The following is a 15436-nucleotide window of genomic DNA, read 5'->3' as shown; positions in this document are numbered from 1 at the left end:
TGACTGTCATTTAAAATGTATTCATTAGTTCATGTAGATTTTGGAATATAAAATAAAGATATTTGATGAAAAAAGTCCAAAGTCTGACATGAGCTTAATTGGTACTGTGACTCCATACATAGTTACTAGTTACTCTCCAACACTGCTCACATTATGTGGGGACAGAGAAAATGTTGAACATTAGTTTTGGCGACAGAACTGTCAGTGGGATTGTGGTGTTTAGCAGGACACCAGAATTTACAGATATTCTAACTGAGCGAAAAAACATGAACTCAACTCATCATGGTTTCTACTCTCTACTCAGTTTGTCTTTGTCTTCATCCAGGATTAACAGCTCAAACTACATTCAAAGAATCCAAATATCTGGATGAGAATTAACAGGATTATTTAACCATGATCAGCTTTTATATGAACTGAAAAATCACGATGGATCCTGATTGGGAATCAAATGAATGCAAAGAAAGTTACTTTATGAACTACTTTTAGATTTATTTCAAATCAAACGAAGTGCAATGAGCCTGAGGTAACACAACGTCTACTTCAAAAATAGAGCTGGTCTGTAGTAAGCTGCCACACATTTCACATGTGCTGTAGTGAATGTCTTTGTTTTAGCTTCATCCACAAGTCTGTGGCTATTTACACTCTCCAGAACAGAACTCTGCCCCTTAAACGCGTCACGATTAATGCTTTAATACTGACAACTCTAATTATATTATCATTTTCTGTGTTCCTGCATTGCTACTGACCTGCTACTGTCTATTTTCCACAGTTTCCACACTCTGATCACTGTTAAACTGTCACATGTCAACAGTGAGTGACAGTGATGCTGCTGTTAAAGCATCTCTCAAAGCAGCTTTAAATACATAAACATACTTAAGTGCAGTGAGCTGTGCGGTTAATCTTTTAATAAGGTTTAGTTTTCAAATGACAAACTTCCATTTAGATGTCAGATTAGAGACCATATGTTCTGTTCCTGTAAGTCCTAAATACTGTTCAAATTCTGCCCCTCACAATGACTCTCTATACCAGAGTTTTTGCTTTCATAAATATCTCATCAGTCATTAATAAACTTGTGATTAATCTTTACTAAATCTGTCAGAGCAGAAAGAATAAAAACATTCATAGTCACAACGTATTATGATCCTGTGTTACATAAAACTGAATGATTTCAGCTTAATTGAATGAATAGGTTAGGGTCAGGGGGTTAGGGTTAGGGTTAGGTGGTTAGGTGGTTTCCATTTCTGTGTATTCTGGGTCATTTTTTTGGTAAAAGCCAGACAATTTCAGGCTAAATTATTGAATAAGTATGTTCAGTTAAGTAAGATAAGTAGTTCATGTTTTTTTTTGTTTACTAATGTGATAATGGGTCAAAAAATGACCTGAACAGTACGTACGGGTTAACAATCTTTTTGTTGAGTTTATATCTTAGGCTCTGAGTATCTCCAACTAAATGTGGATTGGTTATTTTGTAGTCTATAAACTGTCATATTGTATTTGATCATGAGGGTGGCACAGTGATGCAGTGGTTAGCGCTGTCGCCTCACAGGAGCCTCAGGGTTGGAACCCACCGACCGGCTGGGGCCCTTCTGTGTGCCGAGTCTGCATGTTCTCCCCGTCCCTGCGTGGGTCAGGTTAGATTGCCTGTAGGTGTGTATGTGAGTGTGAATGGTTGTCAGTCTCTATACATATCATCCCTGTGATTGACTGGCGACCAGGATGGACCCGCCTCTTGCCCAATGTCAGCTGAGATTGGCTCCAGCTCCCCTGCGACCCTCTGGAGGATAAGAAGCAAAGAAAATAAATGAATGAACTCAGTAACTCTTCATTATAAAGGTCATCATAATTGAGCCTGACCAATACTGGATTTTTTTGGCCACCAATATTAGGGAGTAAAATAATTCCAATATCAATATACAGAATAGATAAAAACACATTTTTTTCAAATGTAATGAATGAAATTTTACAGTTTTACAATAAAATATATAGTATAAAATGACATAAAAATCAGTGCAATGAAAAGCAAACTTCTGTGGGAATTGAATCATTATACTGTAACTAGCTATACATTAAAAAAAAGAAAAAGAATATCAATATCATCAAATATTCATAAAATGCAGCCTGTATTACTTTACTAAAAAATTAAAATATATATATCGGCACATCAGCTGACTGATATATCAGTATGGCTCTAATCATAATGATTTACCAATAACCTGCATGTTGTTATTTACAATCATAATGATATCAATATTCTTTTAAATCTTAAACAGTAGCATGACAGCAGTCACCTTACTAAATTTATCTAGCACTTATTGTACCTTGTACATATTAAACTGGCCAACACTGTGCCATTAGTTAAGCATCATTCAACTTGTTGGTGATGTTGCATTGTGTTGATTCGGTTTGCTCACTGTGCAACACAGTGGAGTCACTGAGATTGACTTTTTTTAAATAATGACTTATTAACCTTAATCATCCAATTCTGTGTTAGACCTTTTTTTCTTCTTTCTTTTCTTTAACTTCATTCCAACTTTACACTTACTTGGAAATTATGGTCAGTAGGCCTCATTTAAATGATATTATACTTCATTTTTTAGTTTTAAAAACAGCAGAAATGATGAATTATTTTAAGTAAATTTAAAATCAAAATTGAACAGACTGGTGTATGTCAAACTTTATTAAGGATTCACTTTTGAAACCACTTCAAATTTTTTGAATGACAAAATTGACCCCAGTCCGGTTTGACTGTTTATAATAAAGCATAAAGTACAAATTATCAACCAATTCCATGAAAGTAGAGATGATTATACTTGCAAAGAATGTTGTATGGAAACATCCATGTGATTTTTCAGGCAATTTGATGAAATAAATTCATATTTCTGATATAAAAATAATTTAAAATTTGATAATACAGTTAAAGAACCACATCACCTTTTAGCTCCACTGTTACTACAAATCTGCCATGATATCTCTCTACACACAGACACAGTTCATAGTGCAGTGACTCTCAGCTGCTGGGTTGTTAATTCTGTCAACTTCATCAAAAACAACCAATCATTGCCTCTAATGTTTTTTTTTTTAATGATGTAATTGTAAATTGGCTCAAAATCTGTTGTGATGTCACAAATCATGCTCACAGGTACACGCCCCAAATCTGATTATTGGAGAGAAATTCCTCTTCAGCAGATGAATTAAAAAAAAAAAAAAAAAAAACACCCTGCACACAACTCTTTGAAACTCAAACAAATAAATCAAATATCAGTGAAACATATTTTTGAGTGGAGAGGGACTTTAAGTGAAGGCATGCTGTGGTATAATCTATGACAGGCAGGGGCAGGCTGAGTATTATAATATTGAGTCATATTTGATGGAAAGCCAGCTGTATTATGATACATTACAAAGATATATGAATATGGACAGAATGTCATGTGATTTGTTAAGAAGGAAATTTAATCTTTCTTCAAGGAAACACAGTTATATATCCTCGATTTTTTTGAAATCAGAATTATAATTTCTATGTCTGACCTTTTCATTTGTGTCTCCTGCAGAGGTGCTAATGGATTCAACAACAGCAACAGCAGAACTGGGTTGGACCATCTACCCATCACAGGGGGTGAGTGGAGCAAACCAACATTCTTTTAAAATATGTAGCCTACCATAAGGCGCGTTTCCACTGCAGGAACTTCGGGGTAATTTTACGGGGCCAGCCCCGTTGGTGCGTGTCTCCACTGTAGGAACCTCCCCCACAGGGCCATTTACAGGAACTTTTACAGGGGCCAACGGAGTACCTACTCCAGGGTAGGTACTCCGTTTAGCCCTGAAAAGCTCCTGGGTGGGGCTTGAGGTAAACCCGGCGCTGATTGGCTAAACCTAGAGCAGGCTCTGACGCCATCAGAAAGCAACAAAACAACAGGCATTTTTAAAATCCAGCAGAAGGGGAGCATTAGCGTAGCAGACACCGCTGTAAACAACAAGAAAACAGCAAGAAGATGTACAAACCAGAAACGCGGCTACTGCCTCAACTCCTTCCATCCTTCTTCGTTGTTGTTGTGTTGGTGTTCATTGTTGTTATGCTTTTTGTGACCAGCCAGGGTGACGTCACAGTCGAAACTGTCAAACAACGATTACGTTGCGATCGAAACTCATGACGTCGCCGAGGGGTCCTACTCTGCAGTGGAAACGCGGCTACAGACTGTATAAAAGTCACCCATTGGTTTGTGGACTGCTGCTCGGATGCCAATAGTTTCGAATCTAGGCAGCGCCATCTTGAAAATTTCAGGTGCATGCAGGGAAAAATAAAAACACGGATTCTACTTATATGGGCATGAGGCGGGGCCATGGGCGGGGCCAACAGCGGAGCGGGGAGGTTGCGAGGGCCAAAATTTCACAAATGAACATCATACTGCATTGAAGAAGGCTTTAAACTAGCGATTGAGACCATAAACACATTTTGAAAACGTTTACTGAGGTTAGAAATCAAGTGAGAAGTTGGTGAATTCTCCATTGACTTGTATAGAGACGGTCGCCCCCTGGTGGCCTTTTGCTAGAATGCAGTTCTAATTTACTTCCGCGTTGGCCTCATTTCAGAGGACTGGAACTCCCCGCCTGTAGCCAACACTCCAATGCATATGTGATACAGTGTGACAGCAGCTGCACGTTTGATCTTTTGATGGATGGCTGGAAACCCTCACATCGTGCTCTTTTGTTGGAATTAGCTTCAAACAAAAAGACAATGAGCTCATCAGTATTTTACTGTCAGTTGAATTGAGAAGTATCCTCTGAGGATCATCAGCAGTCTAGAGCTGCAACAATTAGTCGATTAATTGATTAGTTGCCAATCAATTGCCCACTATTTTGATAAACTGATTAATCATTTTGAGTCATTTTTGAAGGAAAAAAGTAAAAATGATCTGATTCCATCTCCTTAAACGTGATCTAGTTCTGTTTTTTTTTTGTCTTATATGACAATAAACTCTCAAAACACAATATCTGTATGTTTGGAAACACTGATACACATTTTTCACCATTTTAAAGTCCAAACAACTGTTCAACGTCTTCCAAAAACAAAACAAAACAAAACAAAACAAAAAAAAAAAAAAAAAAAAAAATATATATATATATAGGCTATATATATGTATATATGTAGGCTATGTAGGGCCTGAATTTCAGACTGGCCGAAACCGCTGTGTCTGACTGTCTGACTTTGACCCTGAACACACCTGTAGCTCTCTGTATCTCCTGCTAGCATAACACAGAGAAGCTATCAGAGCTGGGCGGGCGCAATCAGAGCCTATTAATACAGCTGTGCGATCACCTGCTCACTCTCTTTTTCTCCTCCTGGAGTGCGTGAGTATTTGTTCAAGACTGAGACATTTTATGTGGCTTATCAATATATACGTACTTATCTGCCTTCTTCCTACAAGAACAGCTTGTTGCTCACAGTAAGGAAGAGTGTGCGGATTTTTGGATTTTTGTCTGGAATAGTGTGGCGCTGCGGGGAGCCTCTTTTCCCGTGAGGGAGAACGCTACCTCACGTGGCTGGGTTACTGTTGTGGTCTTCGGCCAGGTGATGACTGACTGTACTGACTGAGTCCTGATTGTTTTTCGAGCTGAGAGGAGCCACTGCGGCCGGGAGGTTGTACGCTACCTGAGGCTTTTATCCACACCTGTCGCCTGTGTCTTTCTGCTGAGTCCGAGTGGCAGTCTTGGCTTGCCAGACCATGTCAAAGGACGGCGATTGTGAGGTTTTTCCCTCTCCAGCCATTGCCCTGGGCCAAGCTGGTCTGCGGGCGGAGAGCTTATCATGCCTCAGCGTTGGCGGCCAGGCTGGCGTGCACCAATTCTTTGTTGCTGCTTTATTTGGAGGGTCTGCTGCAGGATTTGGCTTCAGCAGCCCCGAGTGATGAGATGACGGAGATGCTCCGTGTTGCGGACATGTTGCTGCGGAGCACCAGTGCGCATGCCCAAGCCCTTGGCCAATCAATGGCCTCCATGGTCCAGGCACGCCGCCAAGTCTGGCTGTCACAATCCAATCTGTCCGACCAGGATTGCATTGCTGTGCTGGCAGCTCCAGTGGTGCCAGGAGAGGTCTTTGGTCCACCCTGTGAGGCTGCCTTGGAGCAGTCTCGTAGGGCGAGGGAGCTGACGCACTCTGTGAGGGATGTGCCGGCCTCACGCTTGCGTTGAGGTCGTGGATCCTTTCAAGTCAGCTCTACAGCCTCCAGGGCGCCGCAGCCTGCTGCCCAGGGGTTCCCAGTCCGGGGCGGCCCGGCTCGCCAGCGTTCCTTTCGCTATGAGTGCAGTGGAAACTCTGGTCATAGAGGTGGCAGACCGGGGTCAGCTGGTGGCCGGCGCTGACGGTTGTCAGCCTCCGGCTTCACGCTTCACTCCTCAGCACCTTGCTCACTGGCGCCAGTGTACTCGGTGCCCTTGGGTACTAAATACACTGGAGTCAGGATACAGACTAGACCAGTACGCCGTCCTCCCGTTCGGCCTGTCCTTGTCTCCTCGCACCTTCACAAAGTGCATGGAGGCAGCGCTGGCACCTCTCCGTCGCCAGGGCATTCATATTTTGAATTACCTGGACGATTGGCTGGTCCCCGTCAGAGCGTCAGGCCCGGCTCGACACCTTGATGGTGTTGAACCACCTCAAGAACCTGGGGCTGGCCTTGAACAGGTAGAAGAGTTGCCTTGTTCCATCAAGGAGGGTGGAATATCTGGGTTTGGTTCTGGATTCGACCTTAATGAGAGCTGTCCTCACCTTGAAGAGGACAGCGGTGCTGATGGACAGCTTGTCACAGTTGACTGTGGGCAAGCACATCTTAGTGAAGTGTGGCCGGAGGCTGTTGGGCCTCATGGCAGCAGCGTCCCAGGTGGTGCCCCTGGGGTTGCTTCACATGCGGCCGCTGCAGCGTTGGCTTGCCAGGCACAGAGTGTGCCCTTCCGAGGATGGCCTGAGGGCTATCCTGGTGTCTGCAATTTGCCTTCCGGCACTTGCGTGGTGGACCACAGCCCTAGGCCTCAGGGAGGGAGTTCCACTGGGGCCGGTGTGCTCAAGGGTGACCATAACTACCGACGCCTCAAAAGCAGGCTGGGGGGCCCTATGGGAGACCCACCCGGTCCGGGGCCTGTGGGGTCCCTTTTGGAGAGGGGCTCACATCAACCTGCTCAAACTGGAGGCAGTGTATCGAGCCTTGGTGTATTTCCTTCCTGCAATTCGGGGGAAGCATGTGTTGGTTCGGACCGACAATTCAACTGTGGTCGCTTACGTCAACCGGCAGGGCGGACTGCGGTCGGGGTCCCTGCACGACTTGGCACACAAGCTCCTCCTCTGGGCTCATGCACAGGGTGTGTCCATGAAGGCCATCTACTTGCCAGGGGCAGTGAACGTGGCAGCAGACCTCCTGTCCAGGGGCGGCCCCAGGCCAGGGGAATGGCGGCTTCACCCGCAGATTGTGGAAGCCATTTGGTCTTGCTTCGGAGAGGCCCAGGTGGACCTCTTTGCCTCACGGGAGACCGCCCATTGCCCACTATGGTACTCCATAGCAGGTCCAGCGGGAACATTGGGGGTGGACGCTCTTGCGGGCCAGTGGCCCCAGGGCTTGCTGTATGCATTTCCTCCCTTTCCCCTCGTACCAGCCGTTCTGGCCAGGGTGGGGATGATGGAGGCCAGGGTTCTGCTTGTGGCCCCAGATTGGCCACATCAACCATGGATGGCAACTTTGCAGAGGCTGCTGGCAGGGACCCCATGGTGCCTCCCAGTCAGACCGGACATGCTGTCACAGGCTCAGGGACAGCTCTGGCACCCGAATCCGGGGATTTACAGGCTGCATGTCTGGCCTCTAGATGGGAGCCGCTCAGCAGTTTGAGTCCTGCTGTTATGGCTACCCTGCAGGCAGCCAGAGCTCCCTCTACTAGGGTGCTTTATGCTGGCAGATGGAAACGGTTTTGCCTGTGGTGTGCAGAGAAGGGATGGGACCCAGTCTCTTGTGGGACACGGGCAGTCCTCTTATTTTTGCAGTCCCTGTTGGAGAAAGGATTGACAGAGTCCACCTTACGGGGCTATGTGGCGGCTGTATCTGACCGTCACATCCCTATTGAGGGTAGGACAATGGGCTTGCAGCCCCTTATTAGCCAGTTTTTGAATTCAGAAGGCTAGTTTGGCCTCAGTCGAGAAAAAGAGAGTGAGCAGGTGATCGCACAGCTGTATTAATAGGCTCTGATTGCGCCCGCTGGGCGGAGGTGTTAATTTGCTACATTGTCTCCTGAAACAGCTCACCCTCGGAGAGAGTGACCCATACGGTGGCGTGTTGACCTTCATTCATAGAACCACGGTTACCTCTGTAACCATCCGATATTAAGTTTAAGGAAACAAACACAGACAAGCTAACAGTGATATTAAGTTTAAGGAAACAAACACAGGCCGCTGGTTAAAACATAAATCTACATCATCTGAGGCAGAACCTGCTCAGAAAAAAACAGCAGAGCCCGAAACACTAATGAAAACAGCTCCATGTGATGTCACCATGAACAACGGTAATCCTCAGACAGGTAACTGTGACGTTACTATAGTAACAAGGTTCAGGCTAATCGGCTCAGAGATATGAACAGCTCCAACTAAACAGCTGATATTAACGGCATAATGTGTAAAATGCTGCGGTGCTGCGCGTTTTATCAGCTGATGTTACAAAACCTCAATTTTAAGTCACTCAGATGTTTCTCATCTAACAGACCTGAAGAGAGAGAGAGAGGCAGATTCAACAAAAACGTGATGCTAATGCTACTGAAGCTGAATATCATACTTAACTGTATAATACTATAGCCTATAACTTGTAATTACCATAAAATGTAGTTCAGAGAATAAGTTAACTATAAAATAGACTCAATGGTTTAACTTTAGCGATCTAATTTAATCCAATACAGCAGCTCTGCTATTTATTCTACATTTATGAAGTTCATACATTTTTTGACAAGAAGGTGAAAATTCTGCTTTATGTTCATTATTGAGAGATTGTGGTGTATTAGGGTGCATTATATTGAATGGTGTTCCTAATATTTTGTCCACTCCATTAACATACAAGAGGAGTCACACCACCACCACTTAGTATAACCTCAGTAATAAACAAAGTAGAATTATCACTCTTTTGACAATGTCAACAAAAACTGAAAATGTATAAACTTCAAAAAAAGCAGAATTTATAGCAGAGCTGTTGTATTGGATTGAATTATATTGTATTGCATGTGTTCCTAAAGAAGTTGCAGGTGACTGTAGTTCAGAGAATAAAACTACTAAAGTGTATACTCAATAAGTAATTACTATATAATATAGTTCAGAGAATATCTTAAATTGAAGGAAAGTGACAAAATACAACCCCCCCCACTGCTCCCCACCACCTTAACTAACACATTTTCTGCGGGAAACCCTGCAACTAATCGATTAAGCGAGGCACTAATCGACACATTTAATCGATAATGAAAATAGTCCTTGGTTGCCTTACAACAGTCCATGTTCCAGTTTAGGGAGACTGCTGTCTCACTGTTTACAGATGAAAAGGAAAGATTCTGAAAGCAATGAATACTACAAAGTAAATTATGTTTATTTAGTAATCATTTTACTTTTGACTTATACAGCTTTGAAACCGATGGCTTCCTTATAACTTCCTGTTACAACAAAATGATGTATCAATTTCTTCTGTATCAACTACCAAAAGTAGTGCACCATCATCATTAAAGGATAGGTTCACATTTTTACAAGTCTAGATTGTATGTACATTGATTCAGTTTTTGGTAGCTGTGATCCTTCATCCTGTCCATACCAGTGATGAAGACATTCCCTTAATGACAGGATTCCAATGTAATTGATGAGGGACAAATTCTACAGCATCCTTTTCTTGCCTATGACAGCTCACACAGAGCAAGAGACATATACATATACTGTATATAATTCAGTTTAGGCCTTCCTAATGTGCAGGTCTGTGGGCCATGTGAGAGAAACCAGAGCAAGAAACATAACATTAATATACAGTGTTGAATTGGGGCACACTGTCTCTTTCCTCCAACATGAAATATTCCTCCATATTTAAATTAAATATAATGATTGCATCTAAAATAGACATGTACCTTTTTAAAAAATATATGTGGCTTTATGCATGATCTATATGTAGGCTACTGCATACAGGACAATATATGCAGTAGATACATAAATAATCAACTTTCAGATATGACTATTATATAACACTTAGTGAGAGTGTCTCAGAACATCTGAAATATCCTCTGGCTGACAGAGAAACTGACCTCATCAGAAGAATAACACTATCTATGTTTGTGTCTCCTTGACAAGTGACCTTGTGTACTCAAACACCAGTGAAGAACCCATAGTCATGTTTGGGCCACTCTCCATAGATTATGACTCATTGAATGACACACAGCTGATGAGACTCTAAGAAAAGAAACAGATTCATTACAAAAATTAAAATAAACACGTAAAGCCAGTAAAATGAGAACAGTATTAACTTGTCCCCTTCAGCACAGCTACTGTCCTTTAGCCTTTGTTAGTCATCCATCATTGGTGTGTGTGTGTGTGTGTGTGTGTGTGTGTGTGTGTGTGTGTGTGTGTGTGTGTGTGTGTGTGTGTGTGTGTGTGTGTGTGGTGTAATACACATACATTAGAATTGTATTATGAAGGAATGTTCTCATGGTCAGTATGAACAAATTTGGGCACCTGACTGTTGTTTTCAGAGAAATGTGAACTCGCCCTTTAAGGAGGACTGACATTAAATCATGATGGAGGAAATGCTGGAATTTAATGACATATATAACAGCCAATGCATTAAAATTCTATATAAAATATACAGAATCTTTGTACAGTGATGATGTTGAGGAGCTCAAAAAGACAAAACAGTCTAAATAATGCATTTATTTCACTTTTACAAGAGAAAAGGCTTGAAGGCTTGGATTAATAATCTCCAACAGAACAAGTGTGAATGTGTATTGCAATGGTCTAAAACCATGGAGAGCTACTGTCCTGCATGTTTTAGGTAGCTCCACCACTCTAACACACCTGATTCTAATTCTAATCTATAATTATTAGCTCATTATCAAGCCCTTGATGAGCTTCAGCTGCTTGATAATGAGTTCATAATTAGAATCAGGTGTGTTAGGGTTAGGGTAAACACCTTAGAAATTCATTATCAAATGAAATAACTACTCTGGATGGCATTACTCTGGCCCCCAGCTCCACTGTAAGGAACCTAGGAGTTATCTTTGATCAGGATTTGTCCTTTAATTCCCACATAAAACACATTTCAAGGACTGCCTTCTTTCATCTGCGTAATATTGCAAAAATTAGACACATCCTGTCTCAAAATGATGCTGAAAACCTAGTCCATGCATTTGTTACTTCTAGGCTGGACTACTGTAATTCATTATTATCAGGCTGTCCTAACAAGTCTCTAAAGACTCTCCAGCTGGTCCAGAATGCAGCTGCTCGTGTTCTGACAAAAACTAGAAAGAGAGATCACATTACTCCCATCTTGGCTTCACTGCATTGGCTTCCCGTAAAATTCAGAATAGAATTCAAAAACCTTCTCCTCACCTTCAAAGCTCTTAATGATCAGGCTCCATCATATCTTAAAGAGCTGATAGTACCTTATGTACCTACTAGAACACCGTGCTCCTAGCATGCAGGTCTACTTGTGGTTCCTAGTATCTCTAAAAGTAGAACAGGAGGTAGAGCCTTCAGCTATCAGGCTCCTCTCCTGTGGAACCATCTCCCAGATTTGGTCCGGGGGGCAGACACCCTCCCTACATTTAAGAGTAGGCTTAAAACTTTCCTTTTTGATAAAGCTTATAGTTAGGGCTCTTTGAGCTCTTGACTTATGCTGCTATAGGCTTAGATTGCCGGGGGACTCCCATGATGCACTGAGCTCCTCTCTCCTTCTCCTTCTCCCTCTCTCTCTCTCTCTGTCCATCCATCTATATCCATTAACATTCATGTTCTATTAATGCATTCAATAACCTAAACTTCTTCCCCGGAGTTGTCTGTGCTTTCTCGTCTCACAGGTAATCTGGGCCTGTAGACGTCTGGATGACAGATTCCAGTCCCGGACCTTCTAGCTCCATTGTTGATTTTCATTGTGCTTCTCTCCTCTATCCTTCCTTTCTCTCCTCTCTACCCCAATCGGTCGAGGCAGATGTTCTCCCACTCTGAGTCTGGTTCTGCCTGAGGTTTCTTCTTGTTAAAAGGAAGTTTTTTTCTCGCCACTGTTGCTCATGTGAGAATGTTGGGTCTCTTTAAAGTTAAAACCTGAAGAGTTCGGTTTAGAACCTACTCTATGTGGAAAGTGCCTTGAGATAACTTTGTTGTGATTTGGCGCTATACAAATAAAGATTGATTGATTGATTGATTGAGTGTTAGAGTGGTGGAGATACCTAAAACATGCAGGGCAGTAGCTCTCCAGGAGCAGTGTTGGAGACCACTGTATAATCTACCTTTAGAAACAGCTGTTGGAGAAGGGAGTTTTACATTTGGGCAATCCAATGGACGACTGACCTTTAAGAATAACTGCTACTGCCAAGATATTTATAGGTTACAGGTTTTGTACATGTTTTGTGTGTCATTGTATCTGTAATTTTTTTCTCCTCTCTCTTTTAGTGGGAAGAAGTTAGCGGCTACAACGAAAACATGAACACCATCCGAACATATCAGGTTTGCAATGTCTTCGATAGTAGCCAGAACAACTGGGTACGCACTAAGTACATCCGTCGGCGTGGTGCTCAGCGCATCCACGTCCAGATGAAGTTCTCAGTACGTGACTGCAGTTCAATACCCAACGTCCCCGGCTCCTGCAAAGAGACCTTTAACCTGTACTACTATGAGTCTGACTCGGACACAGCCACTAAAACGTCCCCGCCATGGATGGAGAACCCCTGGGTGAAAGTGGACACTATAGCAGCTGATGAGAGCTTCTCTCAGGTCGACCTCGGGGGCCGCATCATGAAGATCAACAGTGAAGTTCGGAGTTTTGGACCTGTTTCACGCAATGGCTTCTACCTCGCTTTCCAGGATTACGGTGCCTGTATGTCACTCATCGCTGTACGAGTCTTCTACAGGAAATGTCCCAGCGTGATCCAGAATGGCGCCCTTTTCCCTGAGACTCTGTCCGGAGCAGAGAGCACCTCCCTGGTGGCAGCCAGAGGGGTGTGTGTTCCTAATGGCGAGGAGGTCGATGTTCCCATCAAGCTGTATTGTAACGGCGATGGGGAGTGGATGGTACCCATCGGGCGCTGCATGTGTAAAGCTGGCTACGAAGCGCTGGAGAATGGTACAGTCTGCAGAGGTAAGGACTTAAAACTGGAAGACACTTCTGCTTAGTTTTTTTAAATTTTTGGTCACAACAGACATGTGGCTTCTTAGGCATGCTGTTTACCCTCTTATTTCAGGGGCAGAAGATTGTATTTAGTCAGCTGAAATGTTGGTAATAATCATTATCATACAGTTCTAACCACAATAGCAGCATGACTCCAGGGATAAGTATGTAGGCAGTTTGGTCTGTCATACGCTTTGGTGCACTATCAACAACGTCATTTTAATTCCATCTACAACACTAGACCTGTAACGATACCTCCTTTTTATTGGATGATATTGATTCTTCTGCAGTCTCCACTCAGGACGTACACAGTGAAGAATGGAAGACATTAAGGGCCCTATCTTGCAGTCGGCGCACAGCGGATGGCGTGCGTGGCGCATGTGTCTTTGTTAGTTTCCCCTGGCGCAGTTGTCATTTTCTCTTCCTGCGCCCACGTTGTCTAAATAACAAATGCACTTGCACTAGTCTGTGCGCCTATGGGCGTGTTGGTCTCAAAATGAGGTGTGGTCAGGCACATTGGTGGCGCGTTGCTATTTTGAGGCAGAGGAAAGCGATTGCACTACTGACCAAAAAAAAAACAGGTCTAAAGTCACTGGTGCTTATGTTACTGTTATTTAAGGGCCGCATCATCAAGAGTCCAATATGCTCCTATATAGGGGGGTATATAGGCGCAGACACTGTGCTTGTTACCACACAGACGCACAGCAGCACACAAACATGCAAAACATTACACATAAAAGGATCATAATATTTATCAGATTTAATTAATTGTAAAAAAATGGAGAGCACCGTTGTGGACAGTCCTAACAACCTATGAAAGCATTTGATGCTGCACAGAGCGCAGTGCTATTACACACAGCCACTCACTGTTTATTAAATCAGCTGATGACACCAGACTGCTGCAGTATAACCACACACACCTCTACACTCATCACACTGGTTGGTTATATGTCCATATTCTTCCTTTATATGAATTAAATGTGAGGTTAGCAGCTCATCAGCCAACTTTCCTTTCAGCAAAAGTAACTCATGTTATTATTGAAATGCATTGCTGGGTAAATGTGCCGTTATAATAGCAATCCACCATTGTGAGAGCGCTCCTTGATATTAAAGGGAATGGGAGATGACACTCTGATTGGTTTACCGCGTGTTACTCCCAAAACACGCCTATGATTAATGAGGGGACTTACACCCCCTCCCGTGCCCTCGGACCAAGCACCGAACTTGGGGGGACAGAGCCTTCTCCACTGCCGCCCCCACCCTCTGGAACTCACTCCCCAAACCCATCAGAGACTGTACAGACCCCCATACCTTCAAATCACTCCTAAAAACAGACCTTTTTAAACTGGCTTTTAACCTGTAAACTGTTCTTTTAGCCTCTTTCCATTTTATATCTTTTTAACCTTCTACATTGTTTGTTCTTTTCATTTTATGTCTTTTTTTAACCTTCTACATTGTTTACTCCACTTTGTTCTATATTTTTTGTGTTCTCTGTAAAGCATCTTTGAGCACTTGTAAAAGCGCATTATAAATAAAATGTAGTATTATTATTATTATTATTATTATTATTATTATTGTTATGTCCATCCCTTTTAGACCATGCGTCTGGTACAGTGACCATTTTTCCGCCGTTAAAATAGCAAAAGTGGATTTGGATACGCCCCAAAGGCACTTGCGCCACGCGCTATAGATTGTTAAAATAGGGCCCTACTTGTTTAGCCAATGTGACATGAATAGCCTCTTAGCTGCTAATGTGAAGTGTGGCAATACTGAGGTCAAAAATGATAGTCATGTCTATGTATCATATGATAAGTCCGTATATAGACATGATGATGTTGATAATTACATTATTGTAAGATAAGTCCGAATTTCACCCCAAGATCCTAAACTGCTTATATTCAGGTGACTTCTGCTTCTTTTGACTATGCAGATGATGGCTGGAAATTTGTTTTACCTTTCAACAAAAGCAACTGCTAGCTTAAGGGAAGAAACTCAATTTTAAACTGTGTCTTAAAAAAAAACAACTAACAAATGGATAATAGTGTTATATTAAAATGCAGCCTGGATTT

The 15436-nt window shown here is 42.7% G+C and overlaps 1 protein-coding gene across 1 annotated transcript in view; it reads left to right on the top strand.

The window, feature by feature from the left end:
* Window positions 1–15436, top strand: part of ephb2a (eph receptor B2a) — a 60895-nt gene that overhangs the window by 27082 nt on the left and 18377 nt on the right. Inside the window, exons 2-3 of the mRNA XM_053317041.1 lie at window positions 3549–3613; window positions 12653–13337. Of these exons, the coding sequence (XP_053173016.1) occupies window positions 3549–3613; window positions 12653–13337 (750 nt within the window). The remainder of the gene's footprint in view (window positions 1–3548; window positions 3614–12652; window positions 13338–15436) is intronic.

Source organism: Scomber japonicus, chromosome 4 (assembly GCF_027409825.1).
Source record: "Scomber japonicus isolate fScoJap1 chromosome 4, fScoJap1.pri, whole genome shotgun sequence".
In the NCBI taxonomy this organism is placed as follows: domain Eukaryota; kingdom Metazoa; phylum Chordata; class Actinopteri; order Scombriformes; family Scombridae; genus Scomber; species Scomber japonicus.
Note: the sequence above shows the minus strand (reverse complement) of the source record. Positions and strands in the feature narration are given on the sequence as shown.